Below are 25089 nucleotides of genomic sequence, written 5' to 3'. Positions count from 1 at the left end.
GAATCAACATTTTAGTAGTTGAATAAAAAATAAAGTAAGGAAGATAATGGGTGGCTAATATAATAATTATATTATAGGTAGATGAGTTATATTTTAGTGTGTGTATGTATCCGTGTGTGTGTGCATGTTTCTGTGTATGCTCGTGAATATATATTTTATATATAAATGTGAAAGTACACCACAGACATGTATTTTATAATATGTTCAGGTTGATGATTTTAATGTTTATAGTTCTTTTTTTACATTTTGAGCGAATGTTCAATGTATTGATACCATAATAATAAATATATCTCTTATTTTATTTTTGGTATCTGTCTTCGCCATGTGAAACGGTAAAAAGTTTTCTTCTTCAACTACATTATTGTTGGAACTGAAGTGAATAAAGTAAAAAATCTTTGTACTTTTCATAACAATTTGGAAAAAACAGAAATGCTTACGCAACACTGATGTTTTCAAAATATAATGTGGTTATGTTATTGTAATTTAAAAAAATAAACTAATAACCACAGATAAATGGAATTTTCACCAAACACAAATTTATATCACCAAGCATAATATACATTAATATATTAAAATATAATTTAAAAAAATATTTTGACTCATTTTAAGTTAATATATTCGATTATTTTAATTTTATTCTATTAATGTTGATATAAGAAAAGCGGGAAAGTGGATATCGCTCTGCTGTACAGTAGATTACAAGTGGATTACTGTAATGGATGGAATTAAACTTGAATCCAATGATATTATATCATTGGATGCGAAAAACGATTCTGGGTGGAAAAATTTTACGAATTTCTAGCTTAAAATAATTTGCGAATTTTCGTATTTTTACGTATGTTGTCAAAATTCAAACTTTGAATGCTTATAAAAAATTTTTTCAATATATATTTCTTATATTTTCCTTTAAATCTATTATAAAAATATATTAGGAGCCCTGTAAATAATTTTAAAATCTTAGATTTAAAAATAAAAATTTATATGAATTTCTATTTAAGATAATTTGAATATTGCTGTGTTTTTTACGTATTTAGTCAAAATTTAAAATTTAAATGCTTAAAAAAAAAAAATCGTGCCTAGGTATGTAATAATTTTTAGCTGCTATTGAAAAAATACGTTTCCAACCTTATATTAAATTTTGAAGCTTTTTGACCCAACTACTAAAAATGTATTGACATTAATAGAAAAAAAAAACTAAAAAAGTTGAAAATTTAAAATTTCAGTAAACAGCTCAAAACTATTCAACATATTTTGAAAATCTTATCAAATACAGAAAATATTTACATAAACATTGAGTGAAAATTTCAGGTATCTGCGATCATTTTTTTAGAGTTACACCAAAATAAGAAAATCGCTGAATGAGGTTTCAAGTGAAAATCCGATGTTGTAAAAATTTAAATTTCAAACGCTCATAAAAATTTAATTTGACTTTCCAGTGGACATTTATTTTGTGATAAAGATTGACAAACTTGTAAGGAATTTTTTATTAAATTTTCAAATCTAAGATTAAAAAAAATAATTTATGAATTTTCGTGATTATCACATTTTTTGTCAATTTTTTTTTACTTTTCACCCCTCTAATTACCAACTAGATTCACTTTCTGATCGAACGAGGTACTGAAATTGAAAATCGAAGCATTTTTACTGGCCCTAAACGCGATAACAGCCACGAAAAAAAATAAATATAAAATAAAAAACACACATCATTGTAAAATCTATAAATTCATCGCTCCGCTCAGAATCTAAAATTAATAACTAAGAACCTTGAACATAAAATCTCAAATAAGTGATTTTTATAGACATTTAAAAATTATAATATAGGTATTTTTTATAAGTGTTTTTTAAGACATTTCCAAACAAATCGAATGTTATTTATTTTTTTGTAATCTTTAAAAAAATATTATTTGTGATAACTATTGTAATTATTGCCTATATTATTATATTTTATTATACACAACTACATTTTTAAAGTATAATTTAGATTATTTAAGGCTATTCCCTATTTTATCCCAATAACCTATAACCCATCAAATTGCATTACTGTCAACCTAGGTTAGTCCTTAATAATTCTGAAGTTGATCATTATAGTATATTTTATAAATTTTTACTATTACAATAATCATAGTATAATAAATATAAAATTTGATGTTTTAGGGAAAAATTAATTAGATCAAACATTTATATAATAGGTGCTTAGGAAAATAATTTACTAAAATAATAGCAAACAAATTGAAAAATATTCTTAGTTATGTATACTTATATAGACCATCTCTGTTTAACATTGTTTTTTATATGAAAAAGTGTATCATTTAATTCAAACTTAATTTATCCCTTAACGTGTCATCTTACTCAATGATAGTATAGGTACAATCATTATTTACTTATTTCTATATAACAGAGCGATAACCCATTTTGCCACTTTTTTACAAAGATAAATATTCTTAACTTGAGGGATATCTTTTTTGGACGTAGTTTGATGATCAAGATAATTTCTTTGTAAGACAATTCATTCAGTCATAGGTTTTTTAAAAAGCTGACTTTGTGTTGACTATTCAAATTAATTATGAGTTGGAGTTATGAGATGTATACAATAAATTAAATGAAGGAGCCATAAAGAAACGTTTCGTCTTAGCGCACTTTACAAACTATAATACGTTATATGGAAAGCCTCGTTTATCATTGATACTCAAATGCTGACATATTGTAGTTTGTTTCGTGTAGGGATAAAATATTAAGATTTTAATTATGGCATTTGTTTATGCAATGAATAAAACTCTTTAGTGCTGAACTCGTATTTAGTCTAATATTCTAATATCGATTACAATCTTATTTCAAATGTCCGTAAGTAGAATATACCTTGGCCTTTTTGGTCTAGGAACAATATGTATATTTTTATAAATATATATATTATATATGAATATAGTGAAACATCTCTACAACGGAATCGCATGGAACCAAAGATTTTTCCGTTATAAAAGTATTCTGTCATAGAGAGGTAGAAATTGTAAATATTATTTGCACTACTATTGACATTTTCCGTTATATAGAGGATTCCATTTAATAGATGGTCCGTTATAGAGAGGTTTTACTGTATATATATATATGTAACAACTAACAATGTAGGCCTAATAGATTAAATTTGTAGTAAAATTGATGGGAAATAGGAGATGGTAAAATAAGTCATTTAAATTCAATAAATTAATTTCTATAATCAGCTTTCTTATTAATTATCATTCACAATTGTTTTTTTTTAGATTCTGAGCGGAGCGATGAATGTATTGATTTTACCATGATGTGTGTAGTTTTTTTGTTGTGTCTGTCATCACGTTTTGGGGCAGTAAAAGTGCTTCGATTTTTGACTTCAGTACTTCGTTAGATCAAAAAGTGAATCTAGTTGGTACTTTGGGGGGTCAAAAATGAAAGGTGCAAATATTTCTATCACTTTTTTCTTAAATAGGTATGTGCGTAGGTCTTAATGTCAATAGGAAACTTAAATTTATTTGTTCATTTAATATTAATTTATTTCATTTCTTGATTTATGTGATTTTCAAATTTCTAAGAGTTCAATAGTCGAAACAAATATTTTGTTAGGTACTCTAATATTAATTAAGAAGTATATAAATAAGTGTGAATCTCTCAATCTCATAACCTTGTAGATTATGTTTAGTGGGTTCAACATCTAGAATGACGTTTAATTGAACACGGAATTGATAGATATGCAATTGTCACAAAAATTTACAGAATAATTTGATTCTACATTTAAACACTGTCAGATACAGATAATTCTAGTGATTGTTCAATCACGATTTCTAGTTAGATAAAATGTACAATGAACATTATCAGATAGATTTAAGATATAATGGTTAACGTAAACAAAGGTTTGAAATATAAAGTATCAGAGTAAAATTAACTGCGAGCACTCTGAAAGACTATGTGTTAATAAATTTAAATTATTTTAATTTCAGAGCATTCTAAAAATTAATGGTTAATGCAGTTTTAAAGTTTTAAAAAAAAGTTAAACGAGATAATATGATTTCCCATTAGTATCTATCTATCTATAATAGGTATCAAGGTATATTAAATGATTATGTTTTTTTTTTTTGTTATTAATCTAAAACAAAATGTTGAAATAAGGTTATCAACAAAACGACTAAACATTTTCAAAAAATGATTGTATAGTTTTCATATTCTACCATTATACTTCATTGATAAATTTAGAAAAAACGTTCTGAAACAGAAATAGAGTCATAAAAAATTAAATATAAAAATATAGTATTTTGTGTACGTTATTTTTGAGTATTGTGATTAAAATTTTTAAATATGGATCGCAAAATTAGAAAATTGGACATCATTATGTCATACACATAATAAAATTACTGAAAATTATACGCTGTATATTTTTGATTCTAACACATACCAAACAACAATATTTACATAACAACTTACAAAAACTTGAATGGTATTACATAAATATGAACTAAAAATTAATAAATTTGATAAACTTATGTAACTATCCTGTTTTTAAATACTAAATAATTTACTTTCTTAAAAATATCGATGTATGTACTCGTATATTATATAAAAGCTGAAGATCATACATAAAAACTGAAGATGTAGATTATTCATTTTTTATGAATGATCTTAAGAACTCGATATAGTCATTAGGTATGGTAATTACAGTTGTTATAGATGTGTTAATAGAGATGATATATTTGAATCATTTGAGTTATACCTATTAAATAATAATGTGATGGCAATATTAGTTATAATCATGATAATTACAGTATTTAAAATATTTACGTGTATTTCAAAAATAAATTATAATACAAATATAAAGGTCATTATAGCAACACACAAAATAAAAAGGGGATATATTATTAAATTAAACTGTTAAGTACTGATGCATTTAAAAAGTCGATCATTTTTAAGTTGTCTTTGGTTTCAGGCCAAAGTGCTGCTGTGTCAAGGTTCTGGTCGATTTTGTTTGTTTGTTGGACAAGTTCATGTTTTTAGTAATCAATTACAATGTGTTTCACCGACTCACCGTTAGCCACAAACTACACATATGGAGGGTTCTTTTCTTACCATTAGGAATCTGTGATTTGATCTCAGATATCCGATCCATGTGTGGTTGAGAATTGACGCTTCTTTCCTTTTAAGAGAGTGGTTAGCTGTGAACGTTCTTTCTTTATAACAGTTTTTATCGACTCGAGAATCTCTGTTGTTTCAGCATTAAATATGATGCATGTGTTTGATAGTTTAGACGATACATATCGGTTTTCAAGTATTATATGTATATATCCCTACTCCACCTTGTGTTTTAGATGTGTAATGTGTCAGTGTACGTACTACGTACACTTCGTGATAGTCTTGTTGTAACCTTCTAGAATTTTTAGGTGCTAACTTTTGTTTATTCCATGTGGGTATGTTATATTAAAAGGGATATAATTTCTGTATTTATTCAATATTTGGATAGAAAGGTTTTAGAAGGGTTTAGACTTTAGAGTAAGTTTAGACAAATATTTTCATTGAAATATTTAGACTAAATTGATACCAATATCTTTTAGATCTTCCAGAATTTCTGAAATTTTCTTTGTGGTGGAAATATTATAACATGGTAATATTTATAATTCTTATGACAGTGTGCTCGAAGTTGAATTCAGGTGATTTTGGAATTTTCTATCAAATATAAAACATAATAATATAATATGATAAACTAATAATTACTTTATGTATAGTCATTATTTTAAAATTATGTAGGCTACATCTAAAAAAAAAATTCCCCCCAATACCAAATTAAGAGTTACTGTCGATGAACAGTATTATATTTTAATAATAATTAATTTTCAATAACTTTTTGACAGAAAATCGTTAATAAATATTCGAATTCCAATAGTATTTTCAATAATAACTAGGTATAGTTATTTAAATTCTAAAACATTCATGGTTATACCAATTTATGTCTTATTAGTAGTATGTTTTATACAGTTTCAAAAATATATTTTTCAATTTCATTTACAACACCCGACTACCAAACCATCTCATTATCCCGTTCCTTCATATATATTGTGACGTTGTGTTTATATTTACTAGAAATATATAAAGTAGGTACATACTAACAAATGAATAACATTTAAGAAAAGTTTCTGTTTCAAATAAAAAACCAATGATTATTTGATGTTCAAGATAAATGAAAAGAAACTTTTGGGTTGGTACCTTTAGTTTCAGAATTTATTTTGTTATTGCTTATTTTGTATTAAGCATTAAACTCATTATTCTGCCAAAATTATTTGAAGTACTTTCAAATGTATTTTTGTCTGTGAATTACATCGTAAGTAAATAGTAGGTATAACTAGTTTATCATTGTATACAAATATATTAAATTATATATCGATGGTACAAAGTATATTTTATGTTTAATAAATTATATGAAGACAATATCCGATATACTTCAAAGTTCAAAGTACCTATTTGACTAAAAATTTAAATAAATAAAAAAAAGGTAGTATCTACAATCTACGAGAATGCGTTTGTAGATGAAAATTTATACTACAATAGATACTATATGTTATATCATGATTTGGAAATAGTGTAATAAAACCATGCTGTAAAGTTAAAACGCAACCATGTATTAAAGCACGCAGTCCGTAGTTTTTTATTTTCACTCAAGTGATTTCAATTTTATTTAATTATTTAATATTAATTGTATAATATTTGACTGGTATTGCGTTTATGTTTGACTTATAAATAAAATGCCTGGTATATGTTTGCAAAAAAAAAAAAAGTTTACCACAGTGTACAATACATCATAATTATTGTCCATGTTTTAATTTAACTGTAACCGTATGATTTATTTTCTATACATTATACTTAGATAATAAATTATTATTCTTAATAATATATTAAAACTTTTTAATATTATAGGTTGTCCGAGCAGCTAGTCCGGCATTGCTCAGAGTTATTGCTCTTGGTGCGTTTTTTATTTATGCTACGGTAAGTCTTGTAAAATTTAGTTATATCGTCTACAATAATCTTTATACCTTAGATAAACTGTATTGTAAATCACATATTGCTTAAAAGTTCAAATTAAAAATTCATCACATTTAGCTCTATGGCAATAATTAGTGAATATATATTTTTTAGATGATTGTGATGTATCCAAAACCAAATGTGATTACTTGTATTGCTCGTGTCTGGCTTCGAGAAATTGGATTCTCACTCACCTATGGAGCATTAATGCTAAAAACCTGGAGGTAAATGTAATAATATTTTTAAAATAAACTTAATTATGACATTGATAGATAGTTTTAGTATATAACGCCTTGATAGCCTATAATATTTACACCCATAAATTAAATTATACTTATACCTATATGGGATAAAATTCAAACTACATGTTGCTAAGATAACTGAATAAACTGATTTAACTCAATATTACGGATCACTGAGTTAATGTATTGTATTATATGACACAATAAAAATAGTTAAGAGTTCATATGATCATATGAAATAATTATTTATTTGCAATTAATTATTCAAGACTACGATTACTAGTAAAATTGAATTGGTTTTATTAATTTAATGACTCTTGATATTTATTTTCAATCCTGCGTTTGAAATGTTATCAAACGATCATGAAAGTAAATATATTGCATTATAGTTATTTACAATAATATTCTGCGTGACCTTTTAGTTTACTGTTACATTTGATCCATGAAGTTTGAATTAAAAAAAATCTGCATATATGAAGTTTAAGTTTACAGGTGAAGTTGCTTATACATCTTTAAGAACTTTATAAATGGTAAAGTTTGGTCTAAAAGTTATTTATACTAAAACGTCCAAGACATACTACTAAATACAGATATTTTTTTTAGGCTTTATATTAAGTAACAATTACGTTGTTTAACAATATACACTTTCAATATAATTACCTTATTCCCCCTCAAAAAAAAAAAAAAAAAAAATATTATTTTTGAAATACTACCTACATTTTGTAACAAATATTTTTAAAATTAGCGAAATATAACTAAAATTTGTAAAATTATTTAAGTGATTTAATATTTATTATACTAATTAATTTAAAATGTTATTTCATCATATGTATTACATTGTAATTAAGTTTTGCTATATAGTAGAGTTTTAGTAGATTTCATTATTGAATAGGTCACTGTGATCATAAATATTTGCACACAAAACAATTTTCAGCAAGTGAGTACAGATATTAAATATTGTGTTAATCTCTATTTCTAAGGATGATTAAGAATTTATTTATATTGCTATTGATAATGTGGATAATATGATAGTTATTAGGATTCGTTACATTTTATGACTCACTAAATACCCATTTTAGTTTCTTAGCTTGACGATGAATGAATTGGTTTTTTGTGCTTGTCCCCACTTTTTGAAGCAGGAAAACTGTTTCCTGTTACATTTTAGAGTTTTTTGGTACGTTGACAGTTACTTCAAAGTAAAATATTTAAGTAAAAAATAATTTTCAAATTGTTGTAATTTTGATTACTTTTGTTAAAATTTCCATTTTTGTTTATTTTTTTTTTTTTTGTTTTTATTTTCCTACAATTTTAAGAACTACTGGAAAATGGGAGTTTTTACTATCCTTCCCAACCACCAATTACTATACCAACTACATTTACTTGCCTACCAGAAAAGATGATGGTTTAAAATATAAAATACGCATGATTATAAAATTAGTACATTTGTTGCTCTTCCCCGAATCTCAAATTGTATATATATAGGTAATAACTATAGTAAATAGGTTCCAGGAGTGCATGCTCAACAGCTTCCAAGGAAATCCTATGCTGCAGCGACCAAAACGGGAACTCCTCCCATGGATTCCATTCAAAAGTTTTTATCTGAATTTATTTCTAATTTTAATTCTCTAATTACCCCTCTAATCAATATCCTTACGGAGATCATTAATAAACGTTTCTGCCCATAGCGATTGGGTTTTGCTTTTTCTCCTTTTTATCTTTTCATTTTATATCAAAGCTTATCTACAATTTAATTATCCATATTTCTTAGTTTATAGATATATATATATATATTTAATTTGTTATCTTTCTTTTTATTACATTTTGACCATTCCTTTTAGGCTAACTTAACTTATTGTATCATTATAAATATTGTAACTGTTGAGCCATAATAGTCGTTGACTGAAGGCTAATAAAAAAAAAAATAAAAAAAAAAAAAAAACTATAGTAAATGCGACAAAATTATAAAATAGACTATATGCTTTATAATATGTAAAAATTAAAGTTTATATTGATTAGAATAAAAGTTGTTTAACTTTTAAAGTCATCATGTTACTCATTATAATCTAGTTAAATAGATTAAAATGTACTAAAAAATATACATTTTTATCTCCTTCAAAACATAACTATATTGTCTATATAAAAACTTATATTTTATAATAACATAACTATGTGTTATAAATATGATAATCATAGGTAATATTGTAACACATATTTTTGCATATTATATGTTTCCGCAAGTGTTTTTTTTTTTGACAAATTAATAACCATAGTCTATAACTGAGATATGGCCAATAGCCATGTTTGCCAAATCTTTAATGTTAATTGAAATTGGCCATCTGGGTCGTTGCCAAATTGGATATTCGTTGTACTAAGAAAAAACCCCCTCTAAATATTAGTAACATGCTATCAGATTAATTTTCTAAAAAAAGTTTACAATGTTTTGTCAAATTTGAGCACAACAATAATTTTGATAAAATTATTATGATATAATTTAGTATCATTATGACATAAATTAATTTGTATTAATACCCTTAGTTGTATACTTTATAAACACCAAAAAAAGTATTTTTATTACTTGAATAAAAATGACTTAATTTAATTGTAATTTTTAAAAACGAATTTTTTTTATTTAATTCATTCAACAAAATATTTAAATTATAAAATAACCTATTGTACTTTTTGTAATTATGTAAAACAGGTAATAATTTTTAAAATAGATATATTACTTTTTATTTTATTTGCTAAACAGGAATATTAAATATTATAAAATAATATTGTTTAATATTGTTCCTGTTTAATTTCTTCTTATATTTTCTCAGACAAATTTTAAACAGGAATTATAAAATATTATGAGTTTAATATATTAAAAATATTTACTATAATTTTTGAATTAACATACCTTTTCCCAAATTATTAATCCCTATATCTTTTAATTGTATATTCCTAAAATATATAATCACTTACATTCTCTTAACATACAGTCTTCAATATATATATATATATATATATATATATATATATATATATATATATTATTTATATAAATAATGGAGTTACAATAACTCAATCATTACGATGTCGTATTGATTATTCTTCTGCTGATAAATACAAATGTTTGTCAGAAAACTAAATAATATTTATACCAACACTGATCACTGATTGATAGTAAAATGTTTGATGTTTTCCAACGATAATATAAGAAATGATAATTAATTGAGTATACATTTATAAAATATGAATAACTTTACTTTACATTAAAATAAACTGTACCTAATACGTATAATATATTTGACATATGTAAACTACCTATTAATTTACTATATATATGTATATATTTATTTATATATAGGTTAGGTTATCGAGTTATCTCAGTGGGGCCCAGAATTCATATGTATTTATGAAATAAAAAAAATAACAATAAAATAAATATTTTCTTTCTTTTAGATAAAATATTGAAAATTCATCAACAAATTTCATAGAATATTCATATTATATAAGCTATTATATTTAAGCTAGTCACATAGTCAGACATGACTTCACAATATTGCAATTAAATTAAATATTATTACACAATTACATGCATGTTTCATTCAAAATAATTAGAAAAAACTAAAATACAAAAATTTAAGTAGATACTCATATTTATTATTTGATTTGTTTTTAATTTTTAATTTTTTTATATCATAATATTTTTATAAGTACTCTTACCACTAAATTAAAAAAATGTAATCAAATAACTAAGGTGATAAATCCATAGAAAACACAGCAATATTGTTTGAAATATTATAATAATTAAAACACAGTACTTTCACACTTGTTGTCATCCATTTAATGAATATCACTTAAATAATTTTCTAAATTGTAGTTTGATTTATTGTAGTTTAAACATTTTAGAACATTGACCTTTGGCCTATATACATTCAAATGCTAGACAACATTTTACACAGCTTCTTATAACTAAAAATATTTAATAATAACAGGTTAATATTTTTCTTTTTTTTTCTTTGACTTCACTGAAATTAGTTTTACACAAGTAATTCGTGTGATTTACTGCACGATTCGTATAATCATATCCTTTTAAAATCATGTTCACAGGATATCAGTTATATTCAGGGTGAAATCAGCAAAAGTCGTGAAAATCACCGATAAGGATTTACTAAAAAGACTTGGGCTAATGATGGCGGTAGTTGGCTTGATAATGCTGATAAGAACTCTTGTCAATCCGCCATATATTATAGTAGGTAGAACTGCAGATAATTTAAAAACAGATCTGTGTCCAACTGGATGGTGGGACAGATTCTTCTCAATATGTAAGTAACTAGATTTTGTAGTCTTATCTTAGATGTATTAAAGTTATAATATTAGCTGATATGGGTGTATAAAAAAGTTTTTTGATTTAATTAGTTGAAAAACAATAATGAATAATACAAAAATGTATTTCTTTTAAAACCAGTTTTGCTTAAAAATCTCCTTTTATCTATTATGTTATTTGACACTTTGGCATATTGCTTAACTTTTAAAACTTATTAGGAATTAAAACCCCTAAATAACAACTACATACATTTCACTTCCATACATTAAAGATTGAATCTTTTTTTTTTTATTCCAGAAAGCCATGGCTAAAATATAAAATTGCTTTATTCATGTAATTATATTATATTTTTATTGTTTTAGTGGAAGTATTATTTTTAGTTTGGGGTATCCGTCTCTGTATTGTTGTGCGAAAAGCACCATCAGAATTCAACGAGAGTCGATTCATGTCAATGGCTATCTACAATGAATTTATTCTCTCAGTCTTCCTGAACGTATCAATGTAAGTTGAATAATTATAATAAAATATATAAATTTAAATTGTTTTCAAAGTTTCAATATGTTGAGATTCAAAAACTTACTGGTAAAAATCTACGATGATTTAGTTTTACTTTAATTAGAAAAGATTGTTCAATCATAGTCTACAAATCTATAAGAAAAAAATACGATAAGCTTAAAAATTAAATTAAAAAGTCAAATGGTTATCTGTGGTTAAAATAAAAACATTTTCACAAAGGATGTTATTACTGAAAATGAAATAAAAATAAAAATAAGGATAAACATACCTATTTAATGTTAAAAAAAGTTTAATTTTAAAAATCAAAAAAATATTTTTTATGAAGGTATATTATATTCATCATAAGTAAAATAAAATCCCCTGACTTTTATTACCAATTAATTTTGAATGGTATTTCAATATATATACACCTATATGTATACAGTGCAAAGTATAAAGTGTGTATTCATATTGTATTCTGTAATAAAAAACTAAGTTTATAAAATTCAAAACAATATAAGACGTCAGAAAAATCTAAAGCTTTGGTAATGACTTATACACAAAACCGTTATAAGTAAATAAAAATATGGAGAAAAAAGTAGATCATATATGGTTACAGAGATATTGAATGAGATTTTGTAATAGGCTATAAAATACAGACACAAGAAGTGAAGATAACGGCTAGTAAAATAATGGTTTTTTTTTTAAATTGTTTGATATTTACAAAATGAGATAAAACATTTGATATTAGTCCAACTAAATTATTAATCGAAAAGTCCCACTTTAACTATCAAATACTATTGATGTATTCTGAAAAAAAGCTTAACTTTTTGGATAAATATAAATTAATTTATAACTTATTTACTATACCACTCCAATGCACCAATTATTGTAGTTTGGTATACAGGGTGTCCCACAGAGATCTGACATTCTGACAAATGAAATTACTTTTGTTCTAATCAATATTTAAAAAAAATGTCTTTTAAATATAATTCATAGACACTTGCGCTACATTTTCAGAATACATTTTTTATTTTTTATTTTTTAATACTGAAAATAAAAAACTTAAAAATTGATAAAAATTTTCTTCGAAATATTCAATATAGCCAATTTGTAAATCTGATTTTTAGAAAAATTTATATAGTAAAAACACTTATTTAAGTCAAATAGCTGATTTTTTACAATTTTTTTAAATATTAATATTTTCGTTAAGTAAATTACGATCTAGTTTATGATAGAAACCTTGTAATTTCAAATAATAATAAAGTTTTCTAAAAATATTTTATAAGAACATTTTTAAATAAGTGCATGTTAAAATCTAATTATTTTTTTATTGTATTTATTTTAATAATATGTGATGTATAAACTATAAATTACTATAATTTACCTAACGAAAATATTGATATTTAAAAAAATTTTAAAAAATCAGCCTTTTGACTTAAATAAGTGTTTTTACCATATAAATTTTTCTGAAAATCAAATTTACAAATAGGCTATTATTGAATATTTCGAAAAAAAAATGTATCCATTTTTAAGTTTTTTATTTTCAGTATTAAAAAATAAAAAATGTATTCTAAAAATGTAGCACAAGTGTCTATGAATTATATTTATAAGAAATTTTTTAAAAATATTGATTAGAATAAAAGTTATTTCATTAGTCAGAATGTCAGATCTCCGTGGGACACCATGTATATTATATAATAATATGCCGTTCACTATCTTATTCAATATTATGATCAGTAATATATCATAAATATGATATTTGACAATATGTGATATAATATAAATAATTATTTACTTACTCATCTGGCATAGCCTCTGTGAAATTAATATTGGGGAACTAAGAATAATGTTATTTTATGTTGTTAACGTATCAATTTGTCTAGAAATTTAAGGACGATTATATTAATCAAATTATATAAACAAAATTGAAATATCTTACAAGATATTAAGTTCTGTATGTTTAAATTAAAATTTTATAAGAGAGGCTTGCAAATCAGTAATTCCCCTTTCAAGAAAAATACCTTACGATTGTAGTGTACAGTGATTCCCGACCTTTTTTCTTTGGCACGCCACTTAAGAAAAATATTGCCTTCATGCAGACCACCAATAATATAAATGTACCTTTTACCAATAAACCTTTTACACTTTAAAATGCAATATCTCATTTTTATAATAATGACAAAATCATAAGTATTTCAACATAAAAGTTTAAAAATTATATTTTTGGAAACATTTGCATTTTTAACACAATTATATGTAGGCATGGTTAGCGGGTTGAGTATTGTCTGAGTAAACTGCACATCACATTATATTAAATGAATCTAACACAACTATGTATACACAGCACTTTAATCACTTATCAGATATTACTAAATAACTAGTCATAGATGAAGCATTTTTGAAGGTTTGCACTAAAATATCCAACACTATAATTATTGTAAAATATCAGTTTTTTTTACATAATTTTTTTCAACCATATATGCAACTTTTACATATCTTGTAATAAAATAACCTAGTTTGATTTTTTTTTTTTTTAATTAGCACCAATTAAAAAAAATCATTCCACTATTCCATTTAAATGTGCGTACTTGCAATACGCTCATCAGTAATTATGTGATAGTATTTTTTTTGCACGAATATAAAGTGGAAATTTTACGAATCTGAAATCTTAACGTTTAATTGGGGCTTAATGTTTAGAAGAAAGAAAGAACAATTTAAACCAACATATCATAATAATGATTTAAATATATGTTTTGATTTAGAGAATAATTTTTCTTATCGCGCATTTACCAATATTGTTCTTGTTTAATTCAGGTTTTTTCTACAGTCGCCGGCTAACCCTGACTTGCAGTACATCATTTTCTTTTGCCATACTCAACTCACAGTCACAACTTTGCTAGGATTTATATTCGCTAGTAAGGTGAGTAATTTAAACTGAAATCAAAAGATACTATTAATGCATATTTTATAGATACCAATACCATGTAAAAATTTTAATGTTTGAATTTTGAAAGAAATAATAGAAAATTATTTAATTGAAATCAAATAGTGTACCTAGCAAAATATTGTCGCATATGCTTTATTATATTTCTGTACTTTAATTGGCATATTGTCATTATCAGTGTATTATTATTATTGTTATAGTTAATTATCATTTTAATCGGTGTCTCTCGCTCATACTGTTAGTCGTACGTGAACACTTTATCGAGCATATTATAATTTATAGTGTTAAAATAAAAAAAAAATATTTACAGTTCACTAAAAGAAATGCGTTAAATTTATTAAGCAAAGAAAAAAATATAATAGAAAAAAAGAAAAATAACTTTTGTAATTTTTGATTATTATAAAATAATAATATAAGAAATTATATTTGAAAAATGATTATTTGCAAAAAATATTTTATTCAATTGTATGATTAAACATTTGACCCCAGCAAACCTTGTTTCACCATATATTATTATTTCTAATGAATGTATAGATAGTCAAATAAAAAAATGTCTAAATTATTATAATTGTGTGTTGATGTGTTTTACTGGTATATGACTGAAATAGGAATGGAGAGTATTAATAAATAAATGTTTGTAATTTTAAAAACACACCTGTATCTCAAATTATGAAAATTAAAAAAACAAAAATAAACAGTATCAGTCTTTTAGTTAAATTGAGTGTACCTACGATATTTTTAGTGAGTCCATATTTAGCCAACATAAACAAAATGGATGGTTTACTCACGCGAATAATATGCCATGGGTAATATTGTCCATGTGAAAAACACGGTTTTCCTAAATATAAGCCACAAACAAACATAGTTCAACTCGTGCCTCTTGTGATTGAGATTCACGCAATTGTGCTATACTCACACGAAAATACGTATTATCGGATTGGATTTGTTCGTCTGTTCTTTGCCCTATTCTATTTCTCATGTTTGTAGATGCATTTGTTCTACGACAAAAATTGGCACTCTGTCGTCTTGCTGGAATTTTTAATGACACAAACAAATATATTATATTCAAATTAAAAAAAAAAAAAATAGTAATAAATAAATATTATTCTCAAATCTTATGATTTGATATGGCTCATATCAACCATTAATAAAAAATAATTGCTACCTAAATCTATCCGATCCCGTGCACTTTGCACTTAAAATATTTACAATCCTTTAAAATTGTGAATGTTCAAAATGTTCAAATTCTTTTGGAGGTAACTCGCAGCAGTAAGTTCAATTCAACTACCCTGTTAGGAAATCCGTAGATTAGCGGCTATTAGTAAAACTCAGCCTACTTTAAAATACTAATTTGTACTAATTATTTCTCCTATAATCAAAAACAACCATTTTTAACCAATGGAACCAATAATTGTTATTATTATTATAGCTTTAAAACCTCTGGCAACCATTTATAAACAACAATTTCTATCGTAAATCTCAAAATTCTTGTTTGAGCACCTCCAGGAGATGATAATTTTCCTTTTGAAATTATCTTAAAACGTATTCTCAGACCTACTAAATATACACAGAAAATTCGATGAAGATCGGGAAAACCGTTTCGGAGGAGTTCAATAACTAATACTGTCACATGACGTTTTTAATATTTTGAAATATTACATTTAAATATGAATATGATAAAACGCATGGTCACAAAATTGATTAATGCCTACCTAGTTTTATATCTAACGTTATGTTACAAATATATAATTATGCCAGAAGAACATGATTGAATCATTATTGTTCTACTAGTAAATTGGATAAAGCACTGTCTAGTAAAATTTATTTGATCATAGTTTTACAATGTGACTGTATACCCTAATATTATATACATTTTAGCGAATAACTTTATAAGTTTAATAAATTTCATTATTATTATTTTGATTTAGTAAAATGATTTAAAATGATCTTATGATATAGGCATATTTAGTGATGAGAGGTGATGAAGCAAACGATGAAGACGGCCAGATAAAGAGTATTAAAGTGACCGGTGGTAGTAGAATGTTGAGTAAACAGACTAGAAATTCAAACAAAGCTAATAACTCCACATTTTGTGGTTTGGAAGAATCTAGCACTGACTTTGTGCTAACGGAAACAGACGCACAAGTGAGTTCTTTATCTATATTTATAACAAATATAAACAACAATAATCGTATTACAGTGTGAACTTTTATTGGTTAAAATATTACTTTTAAAGAAAAAAAACGGATAAGTCGTGGATTTCGCTTGCTGTACAGTAGGTTACAATGGGTTACTGAAATGGATGGAATTAAATTTCAACCCAATGATATTATATCATTGTGTTCGAAAAACGATTCTGAGCGGAAACGGTTTATCTGTATAGGATATATTATAGATTATTATAAGTTTTCAAATCTTAGATTTAATAAGTCACTCGAATGTTTTTGAAAATTTTTTTATGTCTAGGTAAGGTTAATATAAGTAAACAACCCAAATTTCAAGTTTTTACAAATGTTTTAACCGAATTACAACAAAATCTCTCAAAATTAAAATGTCTATAAATAGCTCAAAAATTGCTAAAATTTTCCAAACATCAAACCGTAAGCAACAAAATCTAAAATACAACAAAAAAGATATCTCGTCATTTTTCATTTGATATAATATTTCTGGTAGAAAACGTCATCCGTAATTATTTAATATTATAAAATCGTGAAATCGTACGTTTTTTCTCCTTTAATCTCTATTATTTCGAGTAATATTTCGAAAATCGAAAAACGACCACTACAAAGTACTATATCAAGAACATTACCTTTCAGAAAAGATATAACAAGTTTAGATGGAGAAAAAGTGTTTACAGAATAAAAAATAAATATAAATAAACATCATTGTACAACCAATACATTCATCGCTTCGCTCAGAATCTAAAAATCTGAAATAAACAAAAATTATTGGATTATAATTATATCCTCAGAACAATATATTTTTGACGAATTATTTTTTTTTTTTTTATATATATATTATATGATAATATACCCAACGACGACATAGTGTAACGATATTTACTGTTGATATTTTAGAAAGTTAAAAAAATGTTTTTAAATATTTCGTTAAATTTTTTGATATGATCGTTATCTGAAACCATAATATTTTTTTGAAGCTTAATCATAATGGTGATACCTGTTTATAAATAAATATTATATAATGTAGAAAATATTATGTTTACTCGTGTGTTTATAAGAAATTCTTCAGTTATAGTACAAAAATGATAATTATTATTATATGACGTGTAATAAAACAAAAATCGTTGGTAATTTAATTACATTAAAAACACGAAAATAATCCTAAAAACTCTTTAGTACAAAAATAATTCTTACAACATTAGAGAACGTTCAAAATTCTAAAATATTGACACGATTACAGTAGATATTTTCCAATAAAAAATTACTAACATAAGTTTATTTTCTACAAAATCACGGTTTGTACACCCTCACATATGATAGATGTCAATCTAAAGTATTGAAAAGTTGAAGCCAGACTAATTTTTCGATGTCACTTCAAAAATATCGTATTATAATAGTTGTCGAGCAGTTATATTGTATTTTATAGATTTGATATTAGTAAACAGTCTACTCTAAAGTTTGAACTCACAAATAGTACGATAATATTGTATACAATACATATTATGTACAACTTAATCATTTTTACTATCTATGAAAGTCGTACATTATTATTTTACTATGAAAATTCTTTAAGCTAATTCCATGGTACACTGAATACTTTTTGTTCTTGAAGCGCATTTCATTATCACTTGTAATATTATTTTTAAATTGGTTTTATTTAATATACATAAGTATGTTTATTATTAATATTAGCTATTATAAAGACTTAAAAATAAAATAATATTTTTTTTTACGTTAGTCAATAACTCAAAAAGTGAAATATATTCTTAGTAGATTTTAATTTAAAAAACTGTTATTTATCAAAGTATTATAGTCTTATAGTCTTATTTATTTTTGTGGTTATAGAAACAATAATATTTTAACAATTTTATAGTTTTGTATCGATACAATAACTATAAATATTGTTTTAATTTATAATTATATTAATACTTTACATTTTTTAATAATTTGATATAGTTAAATAAAAATGTTTAATGTTGTACCTATGTGATGTTGTATGTCTAATAAAATAGCATTGAATTTTATTGATAAAATATGAAAATTCACTCTTTTGTGGATTATATTTTTTGATGTTTATGCTTATAAACATTTGATACAACAAGGCATTTATATATCTTTTAGTACAATGTAATTGAAAAGTTGAAAATCTTGATGTGTTTGCAATTTCGATTTATTTTCTGGGTTGTCTCTAGATGCATTTTGTGTTCATAAATAATGGATTTCACTATTTTATGCAAATCCCCCAAAACGTATACCTAATAATATATTTGAAAAATGTATGTAATATTTTATAATATATAAATTGAACATCTCTCAATTTTATTTTTGGATGCATAACATTTAATTTTTTTTTCTATTTCTGTGACATGAATTAAATTTACTGTACAATGTGTACCTGTAATAATACTTTAAAAAAAAATTATTATTATTCAAAGTATCATAAATATGTCTGTCTATTTTTTAACATAATATAATTTATTTAATTCATCGTAATCATTATTTAATGAAAATTATCATGATATAATAAAATGTCTCATATTCATTATTATATAATATTATAGATATATAGAGGTGCCTAGCTACAGTTTATTTTAATGATGTTACAATCCCAAGGGAAATCAATAATAATATACTTATTTTCTGAAATACAATTTATGGACAACTATACATATTATTTTTGCTGGGACTTAACTTATATAAGATAATTTTCTTTTATAAAAAGAGTAATACAAACTAAAATATGATATTTAGATTTAATTTATATTATACCATATTTTTTGAAATATAATTTAGTCATTTTCAAAAATTTCAACTAATATTAAATTGTTAAAAATGCCGGTTGATGAAAATGAAAAAAATAAAATAAATACTAAATTTTATTTCAATTGTAATGTTTATATTTAAAAGTATTCAGATACATGAATAAATTAGGAACTCAATTTAAATAAATAAAGTTACAAATATAAATTATTATTTGAAGACAAGATGTTTTTGTGAACAAACTTAAATTAAAACTTTTTGTGAAAAATTATTCATTTTACAATTTGAAACCCACACTTATATGAATAAAAGTTTACGATTGAATATATAGTATGCATGATATACCTAGTATAATAATATGCAATTCAATATTTTTGTTTTAATTCATTCAAAAAGATTAAAAATATATTTTATTCACATTGAAATTTTAATGTATATATTTTCGTTTTCAAAGAATATGTTTTTATATCATTCCAATAGAATTCAATATAAAAATGTGGTACACCTTCAGGTAACATATTTTCCTGTGTGTGAAACATCTAAATCTTAAAATGTACATAATATTTAATTCTAAAAATAGTTGTTGTCACATGTATATACATAGTATATTACATTCGAAAACCTTCAACATTTCTTGATAAAAATCATAACGAGTTCATTGTCGTATAGATTTGCATGCATACATGAGTTTGTTTTCTATTCAGAATTTCCAAATATGGTGGAATTAATTTGTAAAATGACCGTAAAATGTTTAAATAATAATAATACATTAAAATAAGATACAATTATAATTAGTAATTACTGGTTGCCAATAAGAAACACTTAAACAATACCTTATTGTTAAATAAAGTGTTGAAAAAAATACTGTATACATTATAGGTTTGGTAGCTAGGTAGATAAAGTTTTTAATAATAACCTAATCTACATTTATTGTACTTAATTAAAGTAATATAAATATATATATATATGACCATTATAATGGTGCCTATAAAAATTTAATATTTAAACTCTGATTCCAAATTTGATATAAACTGTTAAAATATGCGTATGTATCGTAATTTCCTCTGTGTATACATTTTTTACATGATTGACTGACAGTAGAACAAATCAAAGTCGCTGGTTTGTACTATTATAAGTACTCCGCTTGAATATCATTAATATAAATTATAGAAATAACTTAATCTTTTTGTATGGTTCATATTGCAGGAAGAATTTGCTCAACTCTTCAAGCAGCTGGATGCCCTTAAAGAGAAAAACTTGAGGTTTGGCAACAGGCATCTGGCTGAAAAGATATCGGCTATGCAAGAGGTGAGCAAACGCGTAGTTTGGTCTACCAATATCGACAAAAAGCCAGTGGCTGCAGTTGTTGGCAGTTTCGCGTTCACTAACCACCACCATGGCTGTAGTCACCCAATTAGCGGTAGCCAAAAATCATTAGTCGTTAATCAAAATGGCAAGAAACCGTTTATGAAAGAAGTGACGGTGTGACGTACATTATAATATACTGTAAATAATTATAGTATTACGTCCAGGGACATGGACCTCCTCTGTCACTGCAGTTCCACTGTTCAGTCGTTCATGATTTCTACCCACCATTTCGATACCTTACCCTAAATATTGCTAAACTATCAGGATAACAATTAAACATGATCATTATAGCTGCACACATAAATTGTCTTTTATTGGTTAAATTTTTTTTTACAAAAATACTGTCTAATTTATTGTTATTATTTTATAATGTTATATTGTATGTATTTTTTAACGTCAGCGTGCCTAACCAACTATAATAGAGTATTAATCAATCATACTAGAAAATTATAGTTTTCAGTTAATGACTTAATTGATATCCCAAGGAAATATTTTGGCAAAATTTGTAGTTTTCGATCTTTGGTCAGAATAAAATTCTAATCACACCGTTTTTTATGGGTTTTTATGTATACAGGATAGTTCTATTATTTTATCTTTTATTTTATTTAAATCCAGTTTTAATTTTAGAGAATATTTTTCCTCGTTAAACATAGTAGGTACAGGTACCGTTGGTATATTTATTGGTATATATATTCATCAAACGATGTTGACAAAAAGTGATTTAATGTAAAATAAAATATACTATATGGCTCAATTTAACTCTAAAATTTTTATCTTGGGTTATGTAAATAAAACAATTCTGAATAACAGAACACCCTTTTTTTAAAAATATGTCTATTTAGATTTAGTTAAGCTAGATTAGTTCGTTAAATAAATGAAATCAAAATGCACTGAATTCAAAATAGAAATAAGATTTTCGGACGTAACACACCATTATTGAACAAAAATTTAATTATTAGCATACATACTATTTAATCTATGTTATGCACAATAATTCTATTTTTAAGGATATAACTACATAATATTATTTTTTTTAATTTATTTTTTTGAGTAAAATTTACTACTGAACAAATGCATTTGAACATACCAAGACTACAGTTTTGACGGGGATTCGATTTTTAACAATATTGAACATAAATCAAACAAAATAGGGTCTTCAATTCAAAATATATTATATATTAAATGAATAATTTTGAGTGAATATAATGTAGATTTTACTTTAAAGAATGATACAATTTAAATACATTACTCGTATGATGAAAAAATGTTTTAATAAGTTTGTGAATATGTTCATGTTTTTTAATAACCATCTTATGAATTATATTGCTCTAATAATTCATATTCATTTAATAACATACCAACTGTTGTTTAGGTTAAAACTAATTGCATTAATAACTTAGTGAAAAAAATTTGGAAATTATTTAAGATTCCTTTTCTTCTGGGTACTTCTTTGTACTATATATATTGTTAGAACTCAATTTATTGTTGAAACTTGCTGTAGTTATGTGTCGAAAATTTAAAGGTCAATAGTGTATACGTTGAGATACGTATATACTGTATATTAATTACAGATTGCATAACACTACACACGTTTACGTAGTTTCCATTAAGTGTCAAAAGTTGTTTTAAAGTTTATGTTATGCATTTTATGAGCAAAATAAAAGATTTTCCAGTGCGTTAATACATTAATTGTATACATATAGCAGAATTATAAGTCTACTGGAAAATACAGAAAGAAAATTTAATTTCACAAGTATTATACGTACATATTATAGTATAAGATTCATTTAAAGTTAAGAATTTTGATAAAATTTTATCCGTAATGTTACACAGAATTTATTCTGTTCGAGAGGGTTCGAAGACATAGTCCCTTACAGGCGTATCATTATGTTAATATCTTTGAAATTCATAAACTCATATAATCCATCTTTTGACAGTTGAATAATTATAAGGGCCAACCACGTAGGATAAATGATAAAAATCCATACCAATCTATAACATTGTTATCAAATGTTTTTAGTACCTAAAGTACAATAAATGTTGATATTATTATGTAAAATGCTTAAAGATTATTTTAATAATATTCACAATACACAAAGTACTGGAGAATATTATTTATTTGTTAGTTCCCCTCCAAAATATATTTTTTAATAAATCCAATTAAATTGTAATTTGTTAACTGCAGACTAGGTGCATAAATATTTGGAGTGTATATTATATTATGTAATTCAATTAATCATACATTCTTATTCGATCCAACAAACAATTACTAGTGATAATAATATTTTATTAATGAAATAAGCTCGAATCAGGGTAAACGATGTCGCTTTTACAATAATGTTTTGTTCTAATTCGATTTTAGATATTACGTTACACTTTAGTTGTGATGAGACGGCGCATTGTGTAGGCAATTTCAATACTTGTTACAAATTCTTAGCAATATATTATTATTATATTTTAGTCATAGAACATAGTGTTTTGAACTTGAATTTTGCATACAATTTATAATAGTCTTTTTATAAATATTATTTTCTTCCGTGTTATTTTTTTTAGTATCCATGATAATTATTAACACTATTTATAGTTCTAAATTCACTATACCAGTTTACAATTCGACGTACTAGATGTAGTTTGTAAGTTTTATTATGTAATAGATACAATAATATTGTAATAGAATATTGAATTATTAATTTCGTTTGTATTATTTTGATTTATCGATATTTTTATCTGTGATAATGTTAATTATTGTATAGTATTGTTACAACATTACCTACCAAAATAATGTATTGTTGTATAAGTAACACTATTTTTAATTACATACGTTCTTCAAATACATCGAAAACCATATTGTCATTCAAGTATTCATTTTTCAATTAATTTTAAATTTTAATGGCGATTTTTGTTATTAAAAAAATGAAATGCTTATCCTTATTCTAATAATAAACATATGAATATGCGTTATTTTATGGTCGCAATATTTTTATTTATTTATAATAATATGTGACTTTACATTATGGAACTTTCCGTTAAATTAATTGAAAAGAATAGCTATATTTATATTTTTTTATTTTTTTCCTTATTTAATTATCTTTATCATATCACATTTATATTATATTTAAAGCATTTTAAAGACATACTTATTTATTACTATCCAATTTCAAAATATGATATTATCAAAGCAATGGAAATTAGCAAATAACAAAATGTTAATAATATTAACTATTTTTTTTTTATTTATTATTGATCACAAAAAAACATCAATAGCAAAGGCAGTTAGTTAAAGAAAGTTAAAAGATATTCATGAATAAGTGTTTACAATGATATTTACAAAGATAAGTTATAAATAAAATGTGATGTACATTTTTTTATATATATATATGATTGTTCAATTTAGAGTGTTTTCAAAAATTCAATAAATCTGAGTTATTTTTAGGATTGGGACCGAGTGCGGAGTCCAGATTGTATGATATCCTGTGCTCATCTCTTTCTTGGTTGTACAATAAACAGCCGGAAATTATGTGTTTGACTGCTAACATAGTTCCACAGGTTTGACAAATGGAGGCTTCTCTCTTGCCATCAGGAATCCGTGCGTGATTTTGGTGTGTCCAATCCGAAGACTTTCGAGTACTGTATCTTCTTTTCGGTTAAGCTTTGTATTTACCCACGATAAATATCTTTTTTGATTTCATTTAGTTTGGTATTTTGCGTATTCCAGATACTTAACCATTTATTTTTTGTATATGCGTTTATGAGATT

At 24.5% G+C, this 25089-nt stretch overlaps 1 protein-coding gene across 1 annotated transcript in view; it reads left to right on the top strand.

The window, feature by feature from the left end:
* LOC107169935 (putative G protein-coupled receptor CG31760) overlaps positions 1-21672 on the top strand; it is a 112839-nt gene extending 91167 nt beyond the window's left edge. Inside the window, exons 7-13 of the mRNA XM_089222180.1 lie at positions 6925-6993; positions 7144-7253; positions 11367-11581; positions 11946-12084; positions 14896-15001; positions 16985-17170; positions 21172-21672. Coding sequence (XP_089078306.1) covers positions 6925-6993; positions 7144-7253; positions 11367-11581; positions 11946-12084; positions 14896-15001; positions 16985-17170; positions 21172-21453 — 1107 coding nt within the window. The 3' untranslated portion in view covers positions 21454-21672. The remainder of the gene's footprint in view (positions 1-6924; positions 6994-7143; positions 7254-11366; positions 11582-11945; positions 12085-14895; positions 15002-16984; positions 17171-21171) is intronic.
* The last annotated feature ends 3417 nt before the right edge of the window (positions 21673-25089 follow it).

This window comes from Diuraphis noxia, unplaced genomic scaffold (genome assembly GCF_037042655.1).
Source record: "Diuraphis noxia isolate RWA-SAM2 unplaced genomic scaffold, SU_Dnox_SAM2 contig0003, whole genome shotgun sequence".
NCBI classification, from domain to species: domain Eukaryota; kingdom Metazoa; phylum Arthropoda; class Insecta; order Hemiptera; family Aphididae; genus Diuraphis; species Diuraphis noxia.
This window is presented reverse-complemented; position numbering and strand designations above follow the sequence as displayed.